The following is a 20,452-nucleotide window of genomic DNA, read 5'->3' as shown; positions in this document are numbered from 1 at the left end:
TGTGTTTGTGATGTTATGCCACATGAACATTTTTATTTACCAAGCGCTGACTGGGTGCTCGGTGCAGTTGTACAAGTCACAGAAAAAGATCCAGTCCCTGTCTCAGAGTTTATAATGTAAGTCCCTGATTCTTCTAACATCTACATAAATAGTCCCATTTAATTCAATAGAACTATTCACAGGCATAAAGTTATTGACATGTAGGATTGGGACCTAAGTGGGCAGGTGGAATAATATAAACATAGCCAGCCCTGGGTGAAGAAGATTGACATAGAAGGATGCAAGCTTTGTTGTTGTTTTTTTTAAATAGACAGGTAACAAGCCTACTGACTTAGGTGGGTTAACATGGTTAGCTTGGTAGAAACAATATATTTTTAGGATGGATTATGTGAATAAAAGGAGGACTTGTGGCACCTTAGAGACTAACCAATTTATTTGAGCATAAGCTTTCAGGAGCTACAGCTCACTTCATCGGATGCATCCGATGAAGTGAGCTGTGTAGCTCACGAAAGCTTATGCTCAAATAAATGTGTTAGTCTCTAAGGTGCCACAAGTCCTCCTTTTCTTTTTGTGGATTCAGACTAACACGGCTGCTGCTCCGAAACCTGTGTACTAAAGAGGATGAGCGCTCTCATGCATATGAGGAATGGAGGGAAGTCTAGGAATCCCAGGAGAGGATCTCCCCCTGGAGCAGAATTCGAGTACTAATAACCTTGGGGGAGGAGTTCAAAAGTGAAACAAAAGGCTCAGTCCATTCCAAGAGGAAAACCTAACAAACGAAGAGAGATTGATTGGGAAGACTGGAATTGTTTGCCTCAGAGAGAAGATGAATAAAATGGGGCATGAGAAGGACGTCCAAAACTATGAGATGGCTCAGACATTTCTATTCAGCCTTCCTCACAATACCAGAGCAAGGGGACAGTCAGTGGAAGTAATAGGCTGAACATTCAAAACTGATAAAAGGAATTATTTCTTTCACCAAACTTTCAATTATCCAATTAGCCCATTGTGCTCATTGCCACAAGATACCATTGAGGCAAGAATTTAGCAGAATTCCAGAGAGGACTGGACATTTATACTGACAGAGGCAACGCATGAAGGGGGCATGCAGGGTCACATAGCACTCCAGATTTCTGCCAGAGTTTAAATGCCCTGCTCTGAACATACCACCAGCATCTTTAAATTGTGACACCTCCTCCCCCCCACTATCAACAGTTATGCGTCATCTTAATATACTGATAAGACTATCCAGAGTTATCATAGTAAAATGTAAAAAAAAAAAAAAAAAAATCTAAGAATTTTGGAAGTGATGTGAACCCTCAAGCTTCAGGGCATAAACCAACCTCTAGCTAATGGGGATTGAGAAGAAATTTTCCTTGTAGGCATGTTATCCATATCTGCCTATGGCAGTGTTTCTTGCCCCATCCTATGAGGCAGCTGATACTGTTCATTGTTAGAGAGAAGATATTGAACGATCAGTCTGATCCTGCATAGGACTTCGTATGTTCCTAAATTATCAACAAGTTTTACAGCATTTTACATATGTGGGAAAGTGTGAAACAAGGATTGCTACATTCAAAGAGTCCTGTCCATATTACAATGAGATGCCATTGCAGGGACACGGAGTGCATAGAACTGTTTGTTGCATTGTTTGTATTTGTAGCCACCCCTCCCCCCACCTCCCTTATATGCATCAAGGCATTCAATGGGATTGCCAACTATCTACCCCATTTTGCACAGTAGATTTTTTGGAGAGCAGGGGTTTCTGGGAACTTTTCCAAACTAGGTGGCACTGTTTTTAGAGATGGGATTGGGAGGGCCTGCTGAAGAAGTGCAATGCTTCTGGCTTGCATTCCTCCCTGCGGGTGCGGGGAGTTGTCTTGCACCAGTTTAGCCAGACCTTTCGTGTTTTTCAGCCAAACCTTGCAAAATGCCTGCGATGAGTAGAATACAAGTGGTGCAAGTTCAACTTATTGTAAGCAATGATTTCTTTCAGTGCTTTTTTGCTTAGTATAAATAGGGCCAAAGAGAACTGATGCAGTGGTCATGAAACCCCTCAATTTATGAGTCTATGACTTCTATAGTTAAAGAATCAGCCAAATAAAACATATTAACTGATATCCAGGAATTAAAAAAATAATTTAAAAGTACTTGAAAATGGAGACATAAATAACAGCAGCCTGAGGGTTTGCATTAGCTACCTGCCATCAGGTTTTGCAAGTAAGTATGCGCATTTACTCTGGTATTTAATAAAAATCATTCGCCATGGCAACCCCTGCCTTAGGTGAGTTCTTCAGATGCAGAGAGAATTCTTAAAGGAACGCACATACCAATATATCTAGAGCATCTAAGAATAGCAATGAGACTTGAACACATGCTGTAGTATTTTAAATAACCAAACTCAAGGCTTGTTAGGTCCCCCCTCCCTTTCTGAAACGGTGAGAGTGGCCATAACCAGGACAAACCTCAGTACAATGAAACCTTCCAAATGACTACATTTGCAGAGCATAATATGAAGCTAACTTTATTTTTTCATTACCATCATAGAGAATGGTACCCTCTCTGTCAAATATTTTAAAACAACCTATAGAAATCAATAACAGGAAGGCTTAGACTACACTGAAAACAAGTTCTCTTCTGAGTTGCCTTTCTTAAGCTATGGTCTTTACACATTGCTGTAAATTGGTTCTAGTTTTCCCTTCATGTGTCAGGTTTTGCCTAGCCACTTTCAGATGTCGTCAGCCTGTACGGAACAAATGTCCTGTATTTATTTAAAGGCTTAGCTTAATAGAGTTGACTTCAGTATGAACATTCCTACATCTCCCCAATGATGATCTTTCTCCAAATTTGGAGGTTTTACTCATTCTGGCATGAGAAGCACTTAGAAACAACCCAAAAGATATGTAAAAATAAAGCATTTCAAATGAGGTGAACTGGTTTTGTGATAAAATCAGCAGTCCAGGACCCCAACATGTGTTACATGTTGTGTACAAGGTTCGAATGGCAAACATTTAACAAAAAGTGCCCTCCCTATTTGTCCTATCCTGCATTGATTTGAACCAGTTAACATATGTTAACAATTGTAACTGAGTCTTTTAGATTTTCAGATTAATTATTATTCTAAAGAACTGGCCTGCTCCTGCAGTTTTGAATTTTTACTTAGGATCTAATAAAAGCGCTATTCTGTGAGTTACTAGCTTATCTTACTTTTCATCTGTAGCCAAAATGCATGAACGGTCACACTATAAGTCATTCAAACCTCTTACCAGTAAAATGTAGACATTCACAGAGCAGGTATTATATGCTGCCTTCATAGACTGTCAATAAGGTGATTAGACTAATGTGTTTGAAACAAAAGAATTTCTTCAGCTGGATTGGCATTCAGCTGAAAAGAATATTCCTCTTAATCTTTTCCTTTAGGACTTTGCCCATGTGGGTAGAAATATAACATCTAAATATAGGCTTGTGCTCAGTGTCTTCATTACAAGAGTCAGTAAAGATTTTGTTAAAAGAAGAGCTGAACATTTGAAGATATGAAGAATGCTTCATGCTTTAAGTCACAAACACGCTTTTTCTAGTTATGCATCCTTTCAATAGTCATTTGACAGTAATGTTACACTTTGCACCTCGGATCTAAAAACCTGTTATTGATACTAATTTATAGAGTTGGTCAAATATTATTGACTAAATACATTGTTCGGTAAATTTCACCATATTTACAGGAAAACATTATTTGACCTATAATATTTTCAAGTATTTGGCCAGCTCTATATCTATTTTAATTATATTAATGAATACTTTGCTGAATAAAGGCAAAATTAATCTAATAATTTATTCAATTAATAATTTATTTCCAGTGTCAAACAGTGCTACTGATTAGTTAAGCCTGACAACACCTCTGAGGTAAGTAAACACTATACTATAATATTACAATAACTAAGCCACAGAAAGATAAAATAACCTGCACATGATTATATCATATGTCAGTAAGAGAGCTAGAGAGAACTGGGAATAGAAGAACTAGGAATCCTGGGCGAAATCCTGATCCCATCAAAGTTAATGGCAAAATTCCCATTGATTTCAGTGGAGCCAGGATTTCTCCCCTGATTCCCAGCCCCCTGCTCTGACTGACATTCTGTAGGATAATAAGACCTGTGATATGTAGCAGGGGTTTTCAACCTGTTTCTTTCTACGGCCCCCCTAATATGCTATAAAAACTCCATGGCCCACATGTGCCATAACTGTTTTTCTGCATGTAAAAGCCAGGCTGGTATTAGGGGGTAGCAAGCAAGGCAGCTGCTCAGGGCCCCACGCTCCAGGGCCCCCACAAAGCTAAGCTACTCAGGCTTCAGCTTGAGGCCCGGTTGGCAGGGATCGGGCCAGTGGGGCTTTGGCTTTCTTCCCTGGGCCCCAGTGAGTCTAATGCTGGCCCTGCTTGGCGGACCCCCTGAACCCTGCTTGCGACCCCCCAGGGGGCCTCACACCCGTGGTTGATAACTGCTGATATGTAGCCAAGGGATTTACTTCCTTCCTTAAGGACTCGGTGTGGAGCACACTGAAGTCAATGGTAAAGACTCCCATTGACTTCAATAGGCTTGGGATCAGGCCCCAAATCTGCTGAAGGGAGTCTTATTGCCCTTATGCATTTATTAATCTTAACTCAAGGAATAGTTTTAGATTATATTTTTGATGCCTGCTGTTTGGTATGTTGGCAGCAGGCAGTTAGTAGAAATTTAAGGCTATTTTATAGATAATGAGACCAAAGGAATGCCCTAGTAAAAGGTAGAGTAAGCAATAAATAAATAAAACAGTGTGGCACCATTATAATTATTGTTCTGGAGGGATTCTTCCCTGTACTTGTATGTCATTTTCCATTCTGCTATACTCTGTTCTGCATTTTACTGTGTTGCTATCCTGTATCTTAGAACGAAAATGGGCCTATACTTTAATTCATAATTGTGACAAATGAGCAACTTGTGGCTGTGCCAGATAGATGATGATGAATAAATTAACCACTTGATTACAAATGAAAAATGAGGAAGAAATACTGATAGAAATATAGGGCTGGAAGGGACCTCAAGAGGTCATCAGCCCCCAACACTGAGGCAGGACCAAGAAAACCTAAACCAATCCCTGACAGGCAATTATCTAACCTGTTCTTAAAAATCTCTAGTGATGGGGATTCTACAACCTCCTTTGGAAGCTTATTCAAGTAGTTAACTATCCTTATAGTTTGAAAGTATTTCCTAATATCTAACCTAAATCTTCCTTGCTGAAGATAAAGTAGATTACTTCTTGTTCTACCTTCAATGAGACCTGGAAAAAAATTCAGAGTCCCCTTTATAACAGCCTTAACACACCTGAAGATTTATCAGGTCTCCACTCAGTTTTCTTTTCTCAAAAGTAAACATGCCCATTTTTTAAAACTTGTCCTAATAGCTCAGGTTTTCTAAGCCTTTTATCATTTTTGTAGTTCTGCTCTGGACTCTCTTCAGTTTGTCTTCATCTTTCTTAAAGTGTGGGGTCCAAAACAGGACATAGTACTTCAGCTGAGGCCTGACAAGTGCTGAGTAGACTAACTCTGCTGCAGGCCCTGACTCCTGACACTTTCATCTAGGCCGCATTTCCCTACTTTGCTTATGAGAATGTCACATGGGACCATGTCAAAAGCCTTACTAAATATCAAGGTATATCATGTCTACTGCTTCTGTCCATCACTTAGGCAAGTAACCCTGTCAAAAAAGAAAACTTAGGTTGGTTTGGCATGATTTGTTCTTGACAACTCCACATGGGTTTTTCTTTATCACCCTCTTAGCCTCTAGTTACTTACAAATTGATTGTTTAATAATTGTTCCAGTATCTTTCCATGTATCAAAGTTAGGTAGACTGGCGTTTAATTCCCTGAGTCCTCTTTGTTTCCCTTTTTAAAAATAGGCACTCTGCTTGCTCTTCTCCAGTAGTCTGGGACCTCAGCTGTCCACTATGAGTTTTCAAGGATAGTTGCTAATGGTTCTGAGATTCTACTTCAGCAAATTCCTTACATATCCTAGGGTTAATTTCATCAGGCCCTACCAACTTGAATGCATCTAACTTATCTAATTATTCATTAATATGTTCTTTCTTTATTCTGCCTTGTGTTCCTCCTCTCTTGTTGTTAATATTAATTGTGTTCAGCATCTGTTCACAATTAACCTTTTTAGTGAAGACTGAAGCAAAATACGCATTAAATACCTCATCCTGCTTGGTGTTATCCATTATTAGGTCTTCCTCCTGCTAAGTAGTGGACCTATATTTTCCTTCATCTTTCTCTTGCTCCTAATGTAGTTATAGAACCTCCTCTTATTGCTTTTTATGTCCCTTGCTAGTTCTCACTCATTTTGTTCCTTAGCCTTTCTGATTTTTACCCTGCATGCTTATGCTATTCTTTTGTACTCATCCTTAGCAATTTGTTTAATTTTCCACTTTTTGTAGGATTCCATTTTGATTTTCAGATCATTAAAGAACTCCTGATGGAGCCATATCTGCTTCTTACTACTATGCCTGTCTTTACTTCGTATTGTTATAGTTTGCTGTTGTATCTTTAGTATTGTGCTTTGAGAAACTGCCAGCTCTCCTGAACTCCTTTTTCCCTTAGATTTTCTTCCTATGCAACCCACCTACCGTCTCTCTGAGTTTAATTAAAGTCTGAATTATGAGGAAGGGATAAATAAAGAGGGATGTTGTATTTATATTTTTTCTCTATTAAATGACAATAACCTACCCAGATAGAATCCCTAAATTCTCTGGAATTTGTGTAATTTTGTTATAGCTCACTACCCAAGTGTTGTTTTTTAATTTTGTTTTAGTATAATTTTTACTGAACAATTAGTCAGGTTCTGACCCAAGTATGGTATTAAAACATATAAAGATTTAGTTATAGTGGGTTAAATACTGCCCTAAATCCACATGCAGAACTCTCATTGATACCAAGTTCCAGGTAGAACATCTATTTGTTGTAGATAATATGCTTGCTATTGGTATTAATGATCCTTTTGTCTAGGAAGAACAGTAATAGCAAATCACTAGGCTTACCTCATCCCACTGGGGTAAATGGTCATGGTGACCCCTGACCCAGTGCCAGCAGAGCAGCTACATTCGTGGAGGGGATAGCAGGCAGCATATTCATCATCTCCTCCCTGGGGAAGGAGGTGCTTAGCCAGGGGGAGAGTATCTTAAAACTGTGTCCAAGTTATAGAAAAGCAGTTAGTAGAGGCTAAATCAGCTCATCTCTTGGGCTTCCTGGCCAGCACTGCCAACTTTTGGGGGCTCCAGTTCCCCCCCACCCCCCTGAACAGCAGGGATTGCTAGAGCCTTTTGCCATTGCAACCCCCCACTGCAGCTAACTTTTGCAGCTGAGGTACATCAGCGGAAGCTAGCAAATCCCGGGACTCAGTCATGGCTGTTACATTTTCCTTTACATATGTATTGCTCTTATTGCAGGAAATGTAAATGTCATGGAGTGCAGTCCAGTCATAATATTGACTATTAATCATATAGTGTGTTTGGAGTGCTATTCAGTACTGGGACCCTGCTCAGCCATATATGGTGGAATAGAAATCACTTTTGGTTACAGTGATGAAAATGTTTTGTTCCAACTATGCCTGGAGAGCACTGGGCATGTCATGTGCCCAGGAATGGAAGTTGTGGGTAGCCTTCCCTTTCTGGGAGAGGTGCTGTTTGAAATTCCATTTATATAGTCCAAGGTGGAACTACAAGCACTTCTCTATGGTATTTGTACATCCCCCAATTAACGTAGTATTGGAGCACTTTACAATCTTTAATATATTTATTCTCACAGCACTCCTGTGAGGTCAGGACATGCTCTTAGCCTCATTTGCAGATAGGAAACTGAGGCACCGAGATATTAAGATGCGCGAGGTCAGACAGGAAGTCTGTGGCAGAGCAAATGATTGACCCTGGGCCTCCCAGACTAGTGGCGTAAACACTGAGCCATCCTTCCCTTCCATTTGACTCCACCTACTCCAGGGAGAAGGTATGAAAAGGCAAATACCAAAAGGCAGATTCTTTTCTTTTCTGTTGTTGTGAGGGAATCGCTGAATGGATCGGACCTACGGTAAATATTGGAGTGGCACTAAGAGCAGGGATCTTTTTTTAAAACTCATCTCTGCCACAGTGCCTAGGCAGCTGCTTTGCTGTGACCTCTGCTTACTACATCTTAGTTAAGGAGTACTAGTGGCACCTTAGAGACTAACCAGTTTATTTGAGCATAAGCTTTCATGAGCTACAGCTCACTTCATCGGATGCCTCTAGTACTCCTTTTCTTTTTGCGAATACAGACTAACACGGCTGCTACTCTGAAATCTGTCAAAATACATCTTAGTTGTCTCACTATTGCCATGAGCTCCCCCTTCTGGTTCTTATATCCACCTTTTCTCTCTTGACTTACACTTAAATTGTAAACTTTTTGATCAGCTTTTCACTATATATGTGAACAGTGCCTTACACAGTGGTACCCTGATCCATCACTGGGGTTTCTAAGTGTTACCACAATACAAATAGTAGTAAAGGGAGGGAGACAGAAGAGGGGATTTCTTCTCCTCCCTACTCCCATGGCCGACAACAAGCCATCCCTCTGAGGGGTAAAAAAATGCTGCGCCTTAAGAGTTTGCTGTGTTAATGACCTGGGCTTTGTTTCTCTGACAAGTCTGACATGTTACAATAAATGTTTTAATCTATGTTTGTTTTAATCTAATTTAATCTAATCCTGGGGCAGACTAATCAAACTACACACATAATATAGGATGCCTTTTATTATCATTAACACATATACCATTGCTCAGTGTGAAATATAAAGTGGATGTTTCATCAATGTTGAAAAACATATAACTCGGCATGAACAGGCCCGCCGACAGGGGGAGCCAAAGAGGGTAATGGCCTGGATGATTTAAAAGGGCCCGGGAACCCTGGGCCCTTTTTAAATAGCCTGGGCAGGCCACAGGGCTCCTAGGCACGTGCGATGTGGCGAATGCTCCAGGCCCTGCACTTTGCGGGGGGCCCCACGGGCAGGCGCGATTGGCCAGCCCAGTGCAGTCGGTGCCGGAAGTGACGGATTCATCACGTTTGCCCTGGGCCCCCGCACCTCCTGCTAGGGACGTCCCTGCAGCCCGGAATTGCTGTCGCCGGGCCTGTGCATGAATGAATGTTTCTATAACACTGTACTATCTTTCACTGTTACATAAAGCCCCTAAGGACCTCATCCTGCAAGCTTACTCAGGTGAGCAGCCCTAGTGACTTCTGTGGGTACAACTCACCTGAGTGAAGGTTGCAGGATGCAGCCATAAGTCACTACATAACAAAATACCGTAACATCTAGTGAGGCTTGGAATGCTGTTTATCCTTTAGAAAGCCATTGCCTAGTTCTGATCTAGTGAACAAGTGAGTGCTTTGGCCAATTTATTTCTGTATTTCATTCTTTCAACACACTGTGGGCTAAATGCTGCCCTTAGTTACATCCACGATGCCCTGCACTATGTTCTTTTTCAAAGGTAAACTGAATATTAAGGAAATGACCTTTTCTGCACTAGGCAGTTTTTTCTATTATTATTTTTTCCTCTTTCCCTTAGCAGGGGCTGCTTTTCTTCCTGTTTCTTTGAACCACTAAGCTCCAACTCCATTAGGGAAGCAGTCTTGTTGCCTGAGAGAATGGGGTATATTTTCAGCATGTGTGGATTTAAACATACAGCTCACATTAACTGCTTGTTCCTCCCATTCCAGCTGCTGTGTTGCCCTCAAAATCTTTTGATCTTCCAGTATCCCAGTGAACGTGCAGGCTTAGGCAACTGGCCGTGTTCCTGCCAACTTAGACAGTACCAAGACACAAAATATTAGTGACAGCTTTATGGCTAAATCCAAGTGCTTTTTTCTGAACGCACTTAATCTTTGAGGAGGCTTGACATCCAGATCTGAAACTGGAGCTCAGCTCTCTTTCAGTGGACGTTTCCCTGTTAACTCCTGTATGCATGAATTGATTAGCTAGTTCATAGTCTTTGCCCATACATTAGGCACTCGAGTTTGAAAATGTTAGCCATTTCACATAGCTTGAGTGAGGCTGATGCCTAGATCCTTCCCCATCACTAAAGTGCTCCATGGCTTGTAAGTGCTTTAATATAGAATCGGGAGGCTCAGTACTGGGCAATTCTAAATGCAAAACACTTTGCTATACATAGAGCAATCAGGATATGGAGAGTTATGGGTCCCCAGTAGCTGTAACTTGGCAGTCTTCCACATAAGTAACATTTTGTATTGCTGTACATGCTGTTAACGTTAATGCCTTAGTATATATGTACAGTGTGGTCACACTATAGCTGGTTGGGGGATCCATAACTTTGAATTGCCCGACTTTTGAGCATGTAAAAATCACAACCATAGTGTAGCACTGATGTAGCTTTTGCATTTAATTTCCTTGGAGGATTATTTTTTATAATGAAACATGACTACGAAGGGCAAAAAGATGCGGAATAGAGGGGAAGGATGGGAAAATGAAAGGAAGAATGTGCATTTATTTGACTATGACTTTTGGCTATGTACCTAGACCATATTTTGCTCACTCTTGGATCTTACACATAGGGTGCACTGCACCCTACAATGGGTGTGTAATCTGAAATTGGTAGTAAAGAAGTCTGAGCAGGAAGGTTCTCTGCCTCCCTTTATGACTGTCACCAAAGGGGCACAGCAAATCTGGCAGTCTTTTCTGCTGGTCACTCAGGTCATCCAAGCCACATATTGGCGGGGCACAGAGAGAACTGGAGCATCCAAGATTAAGATAGACCCATCGTGCCTGCATATGTACAGTGTTTGGAGTTTTTCTCTCTTTCACTTATTTTAAAAATTAGCAGAAAATAGTGTGCACAACATTCTTTAATGCTTCTCACTTTTAAATCTTAGCTAGCAGAATTATTTATTACCTGTAAGATTAGAGGTTCTTATAAAAGCTTTTATCAAATATGGGGCTCTTCCTTGATTACTGTCTGTTGCTGAACTGCACAATTAGTTACTATGGAGACCCAGATTTTGCCTTTAAGCATCTTACAAAGAACTCATCAGAAGTATAGTACTCTCCACTGGACAAATTTCATTGAATGTCCGTTTATTCCATCACTTTCTATCCCTTTCCACAGTGATGTATTTTCTTCTTACAGAGAGGGGAGGGTGTGTTATTTTTTGCTAGTGAATTTTGCTTTTACTATTGGATGATCTAACATCTGAATAAACATAAGAAAAGCACACATTGCTCTGGAAAGTTCAATATCATTCTAAATGGCCATTTTTAATATACCAATGATCAAGATTTTCAAAAGAGATTAATGATTTTGGAGTGCCTCAAGTTTCGGATACACAATTTGAGACACCATAAAGGGGCTTAAACTGATGAGGACCCACTATCTGAAAATGAGGCCACTTTAAAGTATTTAAAGTTGGGCTCCCAAAAATCACTAGTCTTTTTAAATATCTTGGCCACTGTTATTTAATATATATGTATTGCATGTACAGATACCTCAAACAGTGCCAAAGAGAATGATATCAGACTTTCCAAAGCAATTCATGTGTGGGCTAAGAACTAAGATGAGATATTTTGGATCAGATGGTCTTTGCTTCAAAGAGTTATGTGTTTGAAAATGGGGGTATGTAAGAAAGTGCCTTCTTAGCCATAACTAGTGTGCCTAGTATGACAGATGGTATATTAAAATTATTTTGTGTTTATAGGGTCTCCCCCCCCCCAAAAAAAACAAAAAACAAAAAAAACCCAGTTCTAGTTACAGCTGTAGAGCTACAAAGTGAAACTGGATGAGTGTTATCAAAGACAAATGGAATGGTACCCAATAACAGGAACAGAGTTCCTTCAGAACAATCTGTGAAATTATCTCAAAGTCATTAAATAGCAAAATAATGAATTCATGTTCATCTTATCCCTATGTCCTCTCCTTTGCAGTATTCCTTTCAGCTGCAACCATGCAACCATTAGAGACGAACAGCCTAAGAGGGCTCTTTGTTACACATCCCCGTGACACCCTTATTGTGAAAAAGAAAAAAATATATCACAGCAATAGGGATATTCAGATGGTGCAGCAGGAGGATAGGCAGGTAGATTGTAAGCGCTTTATAACATCCCATATTCCCTTTTAAGGATTTGTGCTTGAAAGTACTATGTGACTAATGTGAGGGCTAACTAATGCACAAGGCACTACATAGTTTGGGGTGCCTCTTCCACTAGAAATGGGGGTAATAAATGGGGGTAATAATTTTTTTAAACTGGAAAACATGAAACCAGCAGAATTTCCAGTGTTAGGTTTGCCAGGCCTAAAGCAGACATTACTAAAACTATTAATCGTCAGTCCCTTAAGACTGACTGCTTTCAGGAACTCTGGCTGTTTGGATTAAGCCCAGTGTGATGAAAAGGTACCCTATAAGTGTTCTTAGTGGGCACTGGGAATGAAAAGCCAGTTGTGTTCATGTCACATACAAGAGAACACTTGCATCAAAATCTGCCACAGTAAAATAGCATGTTGTAGAATAAGACAGGTCTCATTCTATAACCAGCTGGTAGAATAGAAATGAGGAGAGCACTAAGAAAAGATAGGCACCATCAAACAGCTGGTGTATAAGAAGTTAGGGCAGGAGCCTAATGAAACTAGAAACCATGGTCCAAAATCCAGTTGAGAAATCCTGGCATCATTGAAGTCAATGGCAAAACTTCAATTGACTTCAGTGGGGCCAGGATTTATTGAGTTGCCCAACTCTCTCTTTTGTTTGTTTGTTTAAAAAAAGACGACATGAAAAACTATGCCCTCCAATATCCATATAATGAGGGACTGTCATAGCGTGAGCTTTTCCACACACAGATCCTCCAGTTCCATGCAAACAGCTGCTGGAGAGAGTCTACTGTCTCTCAAGGTAGAAATAATTTTGTCTTCCTGATCTTTAGGCTGTGGCTTCCTTTTAACCTTTGCATTTCATTTTTCTGAGGTTCATTCACATGAATTGTTTGCTGCTTCGGTGGCACTGGCTCCTTTTTCTAAACGTTTGGCGGATCTTTTTAAATGAAGCATAGGTGAGAATTAGAAACATCCGCAGCCCCAGTTAAGATGTCAGAGAAATTTTAACTTTGATTCTATGAGCTTCAGAGTCAGGATGAATGAACTATGCTTATTGCAGATAGCTGGCTTGAGGACGAAAGAATGTCTTCTGTGTAGCTACATAACAAGGAGCTTGATTATCTTAACACAGCCAATCGACTATGTAATTCTTTATTATCTGTGTAACAGCTATTTACTTAACTGGCTACATGTTGTTATCTTTTGGCATTGTATATGTCCAGCTACAACTACGAGAGGCTGAACAGAACTTTATTTATCCGGATTTTGAGCTGTTCAAAAGCAATGAAATTAATGGTAAACTAAATATTGTTTCTAAACAGTAGTATATTTGGGGAAGGCGGGCAGGGGCGCACCAGAAATGTCAAGAAGAGTGAAATTTTTGCTTGCTCATTGGCTAGTTGCAGCCCAGGCAGGCACTTTCCCAATATAACTAAACTGTGAGTGAATGGGACCACCCTCCTTGTGGCTGAAAAGATAATTCACTGTGAATTATTGTGCACCAAGCCAGGATGTGTTGTGGTTTTGAGATGTGAGCAATTGCTTACAGGAGAGGAACACATGTACAGCTTAAGCCGTATTGCCTTACAATGGGATCCATATTTGAATCCAGGCTCCTAATGTAATTCACTACATCAGCTGGTGGTATTATTATTTATTATTATGTAGTCATTTGCTAAGCACTGTTGCTTTCGGAAGAACAGAAACATAAAGGCAGTCCCTGCAATCTAAGATTCGGGCACCTATATGATAAGATATATTGAGAGATACAGGGGAGAGTAGGGCTACATGGTGCAAACTTTATTCACATTGGTGAGCACTGACTCACACAAGTGGTCCCACTGAGCTCAAAGTCATCTTCCTTTCACTAGCTGTTTCTTTCCATTGTTACGTTTTTTTGATTTATATTGAGCACAAAAATTGGGGGCCAGATTGTAGATTGAATTTGGTCCTGGCATGAGTGCACATGGATGTCTCCTTGTACCCTCCAGCATGCTATACCCATGCGGAGGCTAGCCCCAATTGTAGCTCCAGGACTCTCTTGCGCAGGGAGCTGTCAAGAGGTACAGCTATGGCTACACTGCTCACGCTGGCCAGCAGAGCAAGTGAGACACAGGGGTGCACACATGGTCCTCTCCTAAAAGGGGTGAGCACATGCACCCTGCACACAAGGATGCTCTGGCACATATTAGAAGTCAAACTCTTGTTGGTGTGGCTGTTGGGCATAGCACTTCTGCTCCATGACATTGACTTAATGGTAAAATTGAGCCCTTTCTGTGTAGGAAAAGTGCTACAACAGCTTCTGAATGGGGCTCAGCTGAGATTGCAGGAGCTTCACTTCAGCACTGAATTTGCTAATATTATTGATTTGTAGGGCTGTAGTACCCAGAGGCCCCATCGTATTGTCACTCTATGTACACAGAGATAGGAGGAGTCAGTCGAGGCCCTGAAGAACTTAGTAGCTAAACAAATAAGACAGTTAAAGGGTGGAAGTAAAGAAGCATCGCTCACTGACATGAATTGAGCCTTGTGCTGAGCTCCACTATATATGTGAAACTCCCATGGAAGTCAGTGTGAGTTGTGCCCATGCTCTAGTGGGCATGATTGGCATACTGCATATACAGTATACAGAACTGTATATATACAGTATACAGTATGTGTACAGTATACTGCAGAACTGGAATTAATTTGCAAACTGGACACCATCAAATTAGGCCTGAATAAAGACTGGGAGTGGATGGGTCACTACAAAAAGTAATTTTCCCTCTGCTGATTCTCACACCTTCTTCTCAACTGTTGGGAATGGGCGATGTCCACCTTGATTGCACTGACCTCATTAGCACTACAAAGGTAATTTTCCGTCTGGTAATATTCACCCCTTTTTGTTAACTGTTGAGAATAGGCCACTTCCATCTTAATTGAAATGGCCTCGTTAGCACTGACCCCCCACTTGGTAAGGCAACTCCCATCTTTTCATGTGCTGTAATATATATGTTGCTTACTGTATTTTCCACTTCATGCATCTGACGAAGTAGGTTTTAGCCCACGAAAGCTTATGTCCAAATAAATTTGTTAGTCTCTAAGGTGCCACAAGGACTCCTTGTTGTTTTTGCTGATACAGATTAACACGGCTTCCACTCTGCAACCAGTATACAGACACACTCTCAGGGGTGCTGGAACTAGGGGTGCTCCCACACCCTCTGGCTTGAAGTGTTTTCCATCATATACAGGGTTTAGAGTTTTGTTCAGTGGCTTGCAGCACCCCCGCTATAAAAATTGTTCCAACGATACCCCCACAGTCTGGTCTTTTTTATCACTTCTTAATCAGGTGCATAAAGTAACTTCCATGTATTGCATATCACTTCCAGGAAAGCAAGGAAAATTGATTGAGATTTGGGTTTAGTTGATATTTTGGAGCCTGATCTTATTGAAGTCAATGGCAACACTTTCATTGACTTCAGTGGGAGCCAGGATCAGGCCCAAATCATTTCAGGTTCAGTGGGTTTGGCAGAAATTTTAGTTGAAGGTCAACCTTGGGTGAACTTTTTCCAGTTTTGGGGGGGAAGGTTTTCAGCAAACCCCTTCCTTCTCCACAGATGCCAGGTAGGAATTCATGCTTTAGAATCAATATGAAAACTGGGTGTTTCACGTTGTTTCAACTTGAAATAGACCTGAGCCAAAACCTCAGCACTGAACACCCCAGATTTTGGGGGAAAATGAACCCAAATGTGAGTTCATGTGTGGTCCCTCTCCCTACCAGGCGCTGAACCAAAATCCCCAGCTCCAACCTCCCTGAATTTTGAGGAAGTTTGGATCCAGCACTGAACTTTGCCACCCACTCTCATGTCTAGGTTTTGATCTCACATCAGGCAAACTTAGCTGGCATCAACTGAGTTTGAATTTTCAGTTTGAACCCAGAACTTGAGAAAAAAATAAGATTTCAGATCTAGCACCTAAAAAGACTTATTTTAAATTTGCCACCCTACTGTGAACCAAACCTACCAGTTTTTTGCACTGCTCTGTTCATAAGTGTTGTGGAGATCAGTGGGAGATCAGTCTAAGTGTAGCTCTAATGTGAAATCATATTTGCTTTCATTGAAGGGCAGTGCTGGTTTACAATACAGTATTTACTTTTTGTATTTGTACTGGAAAATGACATTTCATTTAGCTCATGCCATTTACTGAAACAGATGTAAAAGATGGGAAACTAGTTTTCTGGCAACTCCAGAGAACGTTACATAGTACAGGGTAAACAGCTTGCTCTGTTGTTCATTTGCTAGCGGAGAGATGGTCTGTTGAGCAAGATCCAGAATCAGCAGAAATGGAGGGGAGTAATCATTAAACAAACAAATCTGTCAGCAAAGTCAGAAAAACTTCCTCTCTCCATAAACATAATGGGGAGAGGATATTTTCATATCCAATGAAGTGTGCTGTGTAAAACAGACAATTAACCAGATGTGCTCTCCTGGGGTTTTGGAACAGGCGCATGTCTGCATTAAACTATTGATCCAGCTCTGCTAGTCTAGTAAGCCTATGAACTAGGAGTGTAAATGCTACCCAGCCAAGGGCTGCAGAATCTGGCCTGAATACAGAAGATGATGTAAGAGAACGGTCCTGCAAGATGATGAGGGCCCTCAGGCTAATGAGGATGAGGATGCTCAGCACCTTATAGAAGATACTCAGCATCTCAAAGGATCAGCTGCACAGTTTATACGCAGATTGGCACATGAACTGTGGTACAGTGAATTTCCCCTCTGTAACATTGTTTAGATGTGATAATGAAGCACCATTTGAATGCCAGATTTGCTGAGAGTAAAAAAAACACACCAAAAAAACCAGTTAGTGGTTTTCCATTAAATATTACAAGTTGCAAAATTCTCTGTTTTAATTTGAAACAAAGATTCAGAACCAGAAAATGGGTTCTTTCGATTATTCTGTAGAAGTTCCTTAATATTAATCAATTTGGGCCAAGCCTGGTCTCCCTGATCCAGGGTTTGAGCCTTTGTAAAGATAAATATTTTTTCATAGATGGCTTAAAGATGAATGTTGTCGTCTTGTTCTTAGGTTAACATGTTTGTGGAAGGATTCCATGATGCCATTCTTCTCTATGCTCTGGCTTTGCGTGAAGTCCTAAAATATGGCTTTAGCAAGAAGGATGGGGATAAAATTGTACATCAGACACGGAACAGGACATATGAAGGTAGGTGTCTGCTAGTTGGAATACTGGATTGTATCAGTATCATTACAACTGAGGCTATTACTGTGTGTTTCGCTTAGGGACCAGGACACAAGAGGTTAAAAAATAGTCAGACTATATGCTCTTCAAATATACACACTGCATTTTTAAAGATCAAATAATTCACCACTTGGAACATTTTTCATAACATCCCTTTAGGTATTATTCTGCCCAAAGGAACTCCTAATAATTTAATGACCCTCATTAGGGTTGTAAAGAAATGCCAATAACTTTCTCAGGCTCCTTTGTTTTTGAAAAGATTATAGCAGCTTGTCTTACTTCATGTGCATCTACTAGCTCTTGAGCTTGCTTCATTTTTTCCATTTAGCGTTTTTATCTTAACAAGCTGGATTCGATAAAAGCTCACCGGTGCCAATTTTTCCTTTGTCGTCGATGCTGTTTTGAGCATTGGAAGGTTTTTCTTCCCTTCCTTTTAAGAGCTTTGTTTGTTATCTCAGATACAGTAACCAAAGAGGACTGTGGCTTTCTGGGCCTAATCCCTTACGCCCTGAGTCTACAGAGACTTCAGCAGATGCGTAACTTTAAACGTGTGAGTAGTCCCTCCCGTTGATGTAGTTATGCACGTGCTTAAGTTTTTGCAGAGTATGGGCCTCAGTAAAGAAACCGAGCAGTGTGACATCACCAGACCCACATATCATTTCTTACATTAATCTTTCAGTGTTAGATTACCAAGATTTCCAGTGGAAGTACTTGAGAAAGAAAATATTTCCCTTACATAAGAAACCAACAATTAACTCAGAAATATAACAGCTATGAAAGACATAATGGGCCAGATGCTCAGCTGCAATGAGTATACACCGGGCAGAGCTGAGGAGAAGTGAAGGGGCAGGTGACTCCAAGCCACCTTTCTGTTCCCCTGATCCTGGGTTGACCAAAGGCCAATATGATCCCCAGTGTAATTTAAAGCAGCCTGGTGACTACTCTGAATTATGCAGCTGAAGCAGTCCCACAGGCACCACTGCACTAGGTGAGGATCTGGTACAGCGCTGTATAACCTGCTCCATCCCCTCCAAATCATGGCACCTCACAGCACTCTACACCCAGGGGATTCCCCTCTGTCATGAGATTCCTTTTACAGCAGCCTCTCTGAACAGAGAATCCAGCCCAAAATGTCCATCTTATGTCCCATAATTTTATGCTAGAATCCTCCAAGAACATGCCAAGCTATGGTGCGTTCTTGCAAGTTTCGTATACAGATATGTGCTCCAACCAATGGGACTGCCAGGCTGAACAATAGCGTCCTGAGCTATTTTACTCATAAAATCAGCCAAGAGAAAAGAAGGTTCTCTTTCCTCACTGGTAAAAAACAGTTCTTTGTTGCTGAGCAACCTCTCTCTTATCATAGCTATTTTGAAAATTCAGGCTGAGCTGTCAGGAGCATAAGACTGAAAGGTGAAGACTCTCCCCCCTTCCCCCCCACTCCTCACCATCCCAGTACTTCGCTGGACAAATATTTATTCATTATGGGCCTGATGTTGGCCTCTTAGGAGCCAATCCTACAAGGAGAACCGTGCAAGCAGGCTCCTGTCCTTGTGGGGAGCCCTACCATGGTCAGTGGGGCTCTATGCGGGAGCCAGGGGACCATCCATGCAGAGTCCATTGCAGGATGGGGCCTTATATTGCACCTGAAATTTTGCACACAGATCATTGAAAACATAGTTGTTGCCATTTAGATTTCTAACAGCCTGGGCACCTTTTCTCCACGGTACATTCTGGTCCACATCAGACAGGTGTCCAGTCAGGAATCCAATTGGCTATTAATAGCTGCTAAAGAAACATTTGTGCACATCCTCCCCTCTGCATAGGTTGGGGCAGGGGAGAGCCAGTCAATGGTATGCTTCAGGAGAGGGATATGGACTAGAACTGGTCAAAAATTCTCCAGTGAAACAGTTTTCCATTAGAAATGCTGATTTAAAAAAAAAAAAATTATATTAATGTTTTGATAGTCTTATCAAGTCAAATCAAAGCACTTCCATATTTCCAGATCAAAATTTCAAAAAATTTTGTTCTGCAGGCCATTTTCAACTTTTAATTACAATTCAGGATGAAAGAAAATTTCAGATTTTCCAAGTTTTGACTAGCTCTATTAATGACTTCAGGCCAGATGGTCTTGGCTTCCTGAGTCAGTAAGCTTTCTGTTCCAGTAAACACTTCCTTTCAGCTCTGGGAGCCAGCCTTGCCATGCCAGACAAGTTGGTAGTGGCCTCTGAGTGTTGCTATTGCCATTTGGTTGTGCTCACTCCTTAATCCTTCAGTCCAGGATAGTAACACAAATTTGTGATTGTTTGGCTACTGTACCATTACATCTACAGGCAGTCATTTGGTTGTAAACAGTTTGGTTAATACTCAGTAGGCCTAAGATTAAACTCGCATTAATCTTTCCTGAGGTCATTCCATTTTAATAGGAAAAGAGCAAAGGTGAAGCATTTTAGCTCATTGAGCATTTGGGAAGATTAGGTTTGTTGAGAAAAATGTACGTTCTGGTACTGGGTAGCGGAAGTCTCTCTCCTGGTTTGTAATTGCACCTTGGGACCTGATTCTCCACTCCCCTGCACTTCGCGTAATTGTCTCTGTGGCATGGGTGTAAAGGTCCACCATTCTGATGTGCATTCACTTTGCACAGTGCAGTAGAGAATCAGGCCCATGGTCTTCATCCCCAGACTGAAGAAGAGCTACACTAGAACCTTGCTAACTGTGCTCTTTGCTTTGTTCTTGCCCTGTTCTCTGCCCACCCCTCGGCAAAAAGTTGGCACTGGAGAGAGGTCTTGTGTTCTTATGATTCCATTGTTTTCACAAACTCTGCCACATTACATGTACTAGTATACTGGGACGTATTATCCATAATCATTAAACTACAGGAAAGCTGACAAAATAAACGATCACAGTGCACTATGTGTTGCATTATCCTGTTTTATTATTGGGTTTGTTGACTGTCAGCCTGATTCTGCCAGCTTTATTCATGGCACCTTACTCCACAAGAAGGTCCCCTGATTTCAGTGGAACTACTCAGTAAGGGCCTAAATCTGCCAAAGTTGCTAAATTC

The 20,452-nt window shown here is 41.0% G+C and overlaps 1 protein-coding gene across 2 annotated transcripts in view; it reads left to right on the top strand.

Moving 5' to 3' along the window:
* The window catches only part of NPR3 (natriuretic peptide receptor 3), a 53,015-nt gene that overhangs the window by 21,398 nt on the left and 11,165 nt on the right, over positions 1–20,452 (top strand). For both annotated transcript variants that reach the window (XM_077816235.1, XM_077816236.1), the window contains exon 4: positions 17,217–17,352. In XM_077816235.1, the coding sequence (XP_077672361.1) occupies positions 17,217–17,352 (136 nt within the window). The remainder of the gene's footprint in view (positions 1–17,216; positions 17,353–20,452) is intronic.

The sequence above is a fragment of the Eretmochelys imbricata genome, chromosome 5, assembly GCF_965152235.1.
Source record: "Eretmochelys imbricata isolate rEreImb1 chromosome 5, rEreImb1.hap1, whole genome shotgun sequence".
Taxonomy (NCBI): Eukaryota; Metazoa; Chordata; order Testudines; family Cheloniidae; genus Eretmochelys; species Eretmochelys imbricata.
Note: the sequence above shows the minus strand (reverse complement) of the source record. Positions and strands in the feature narration are given on the sequence as shown.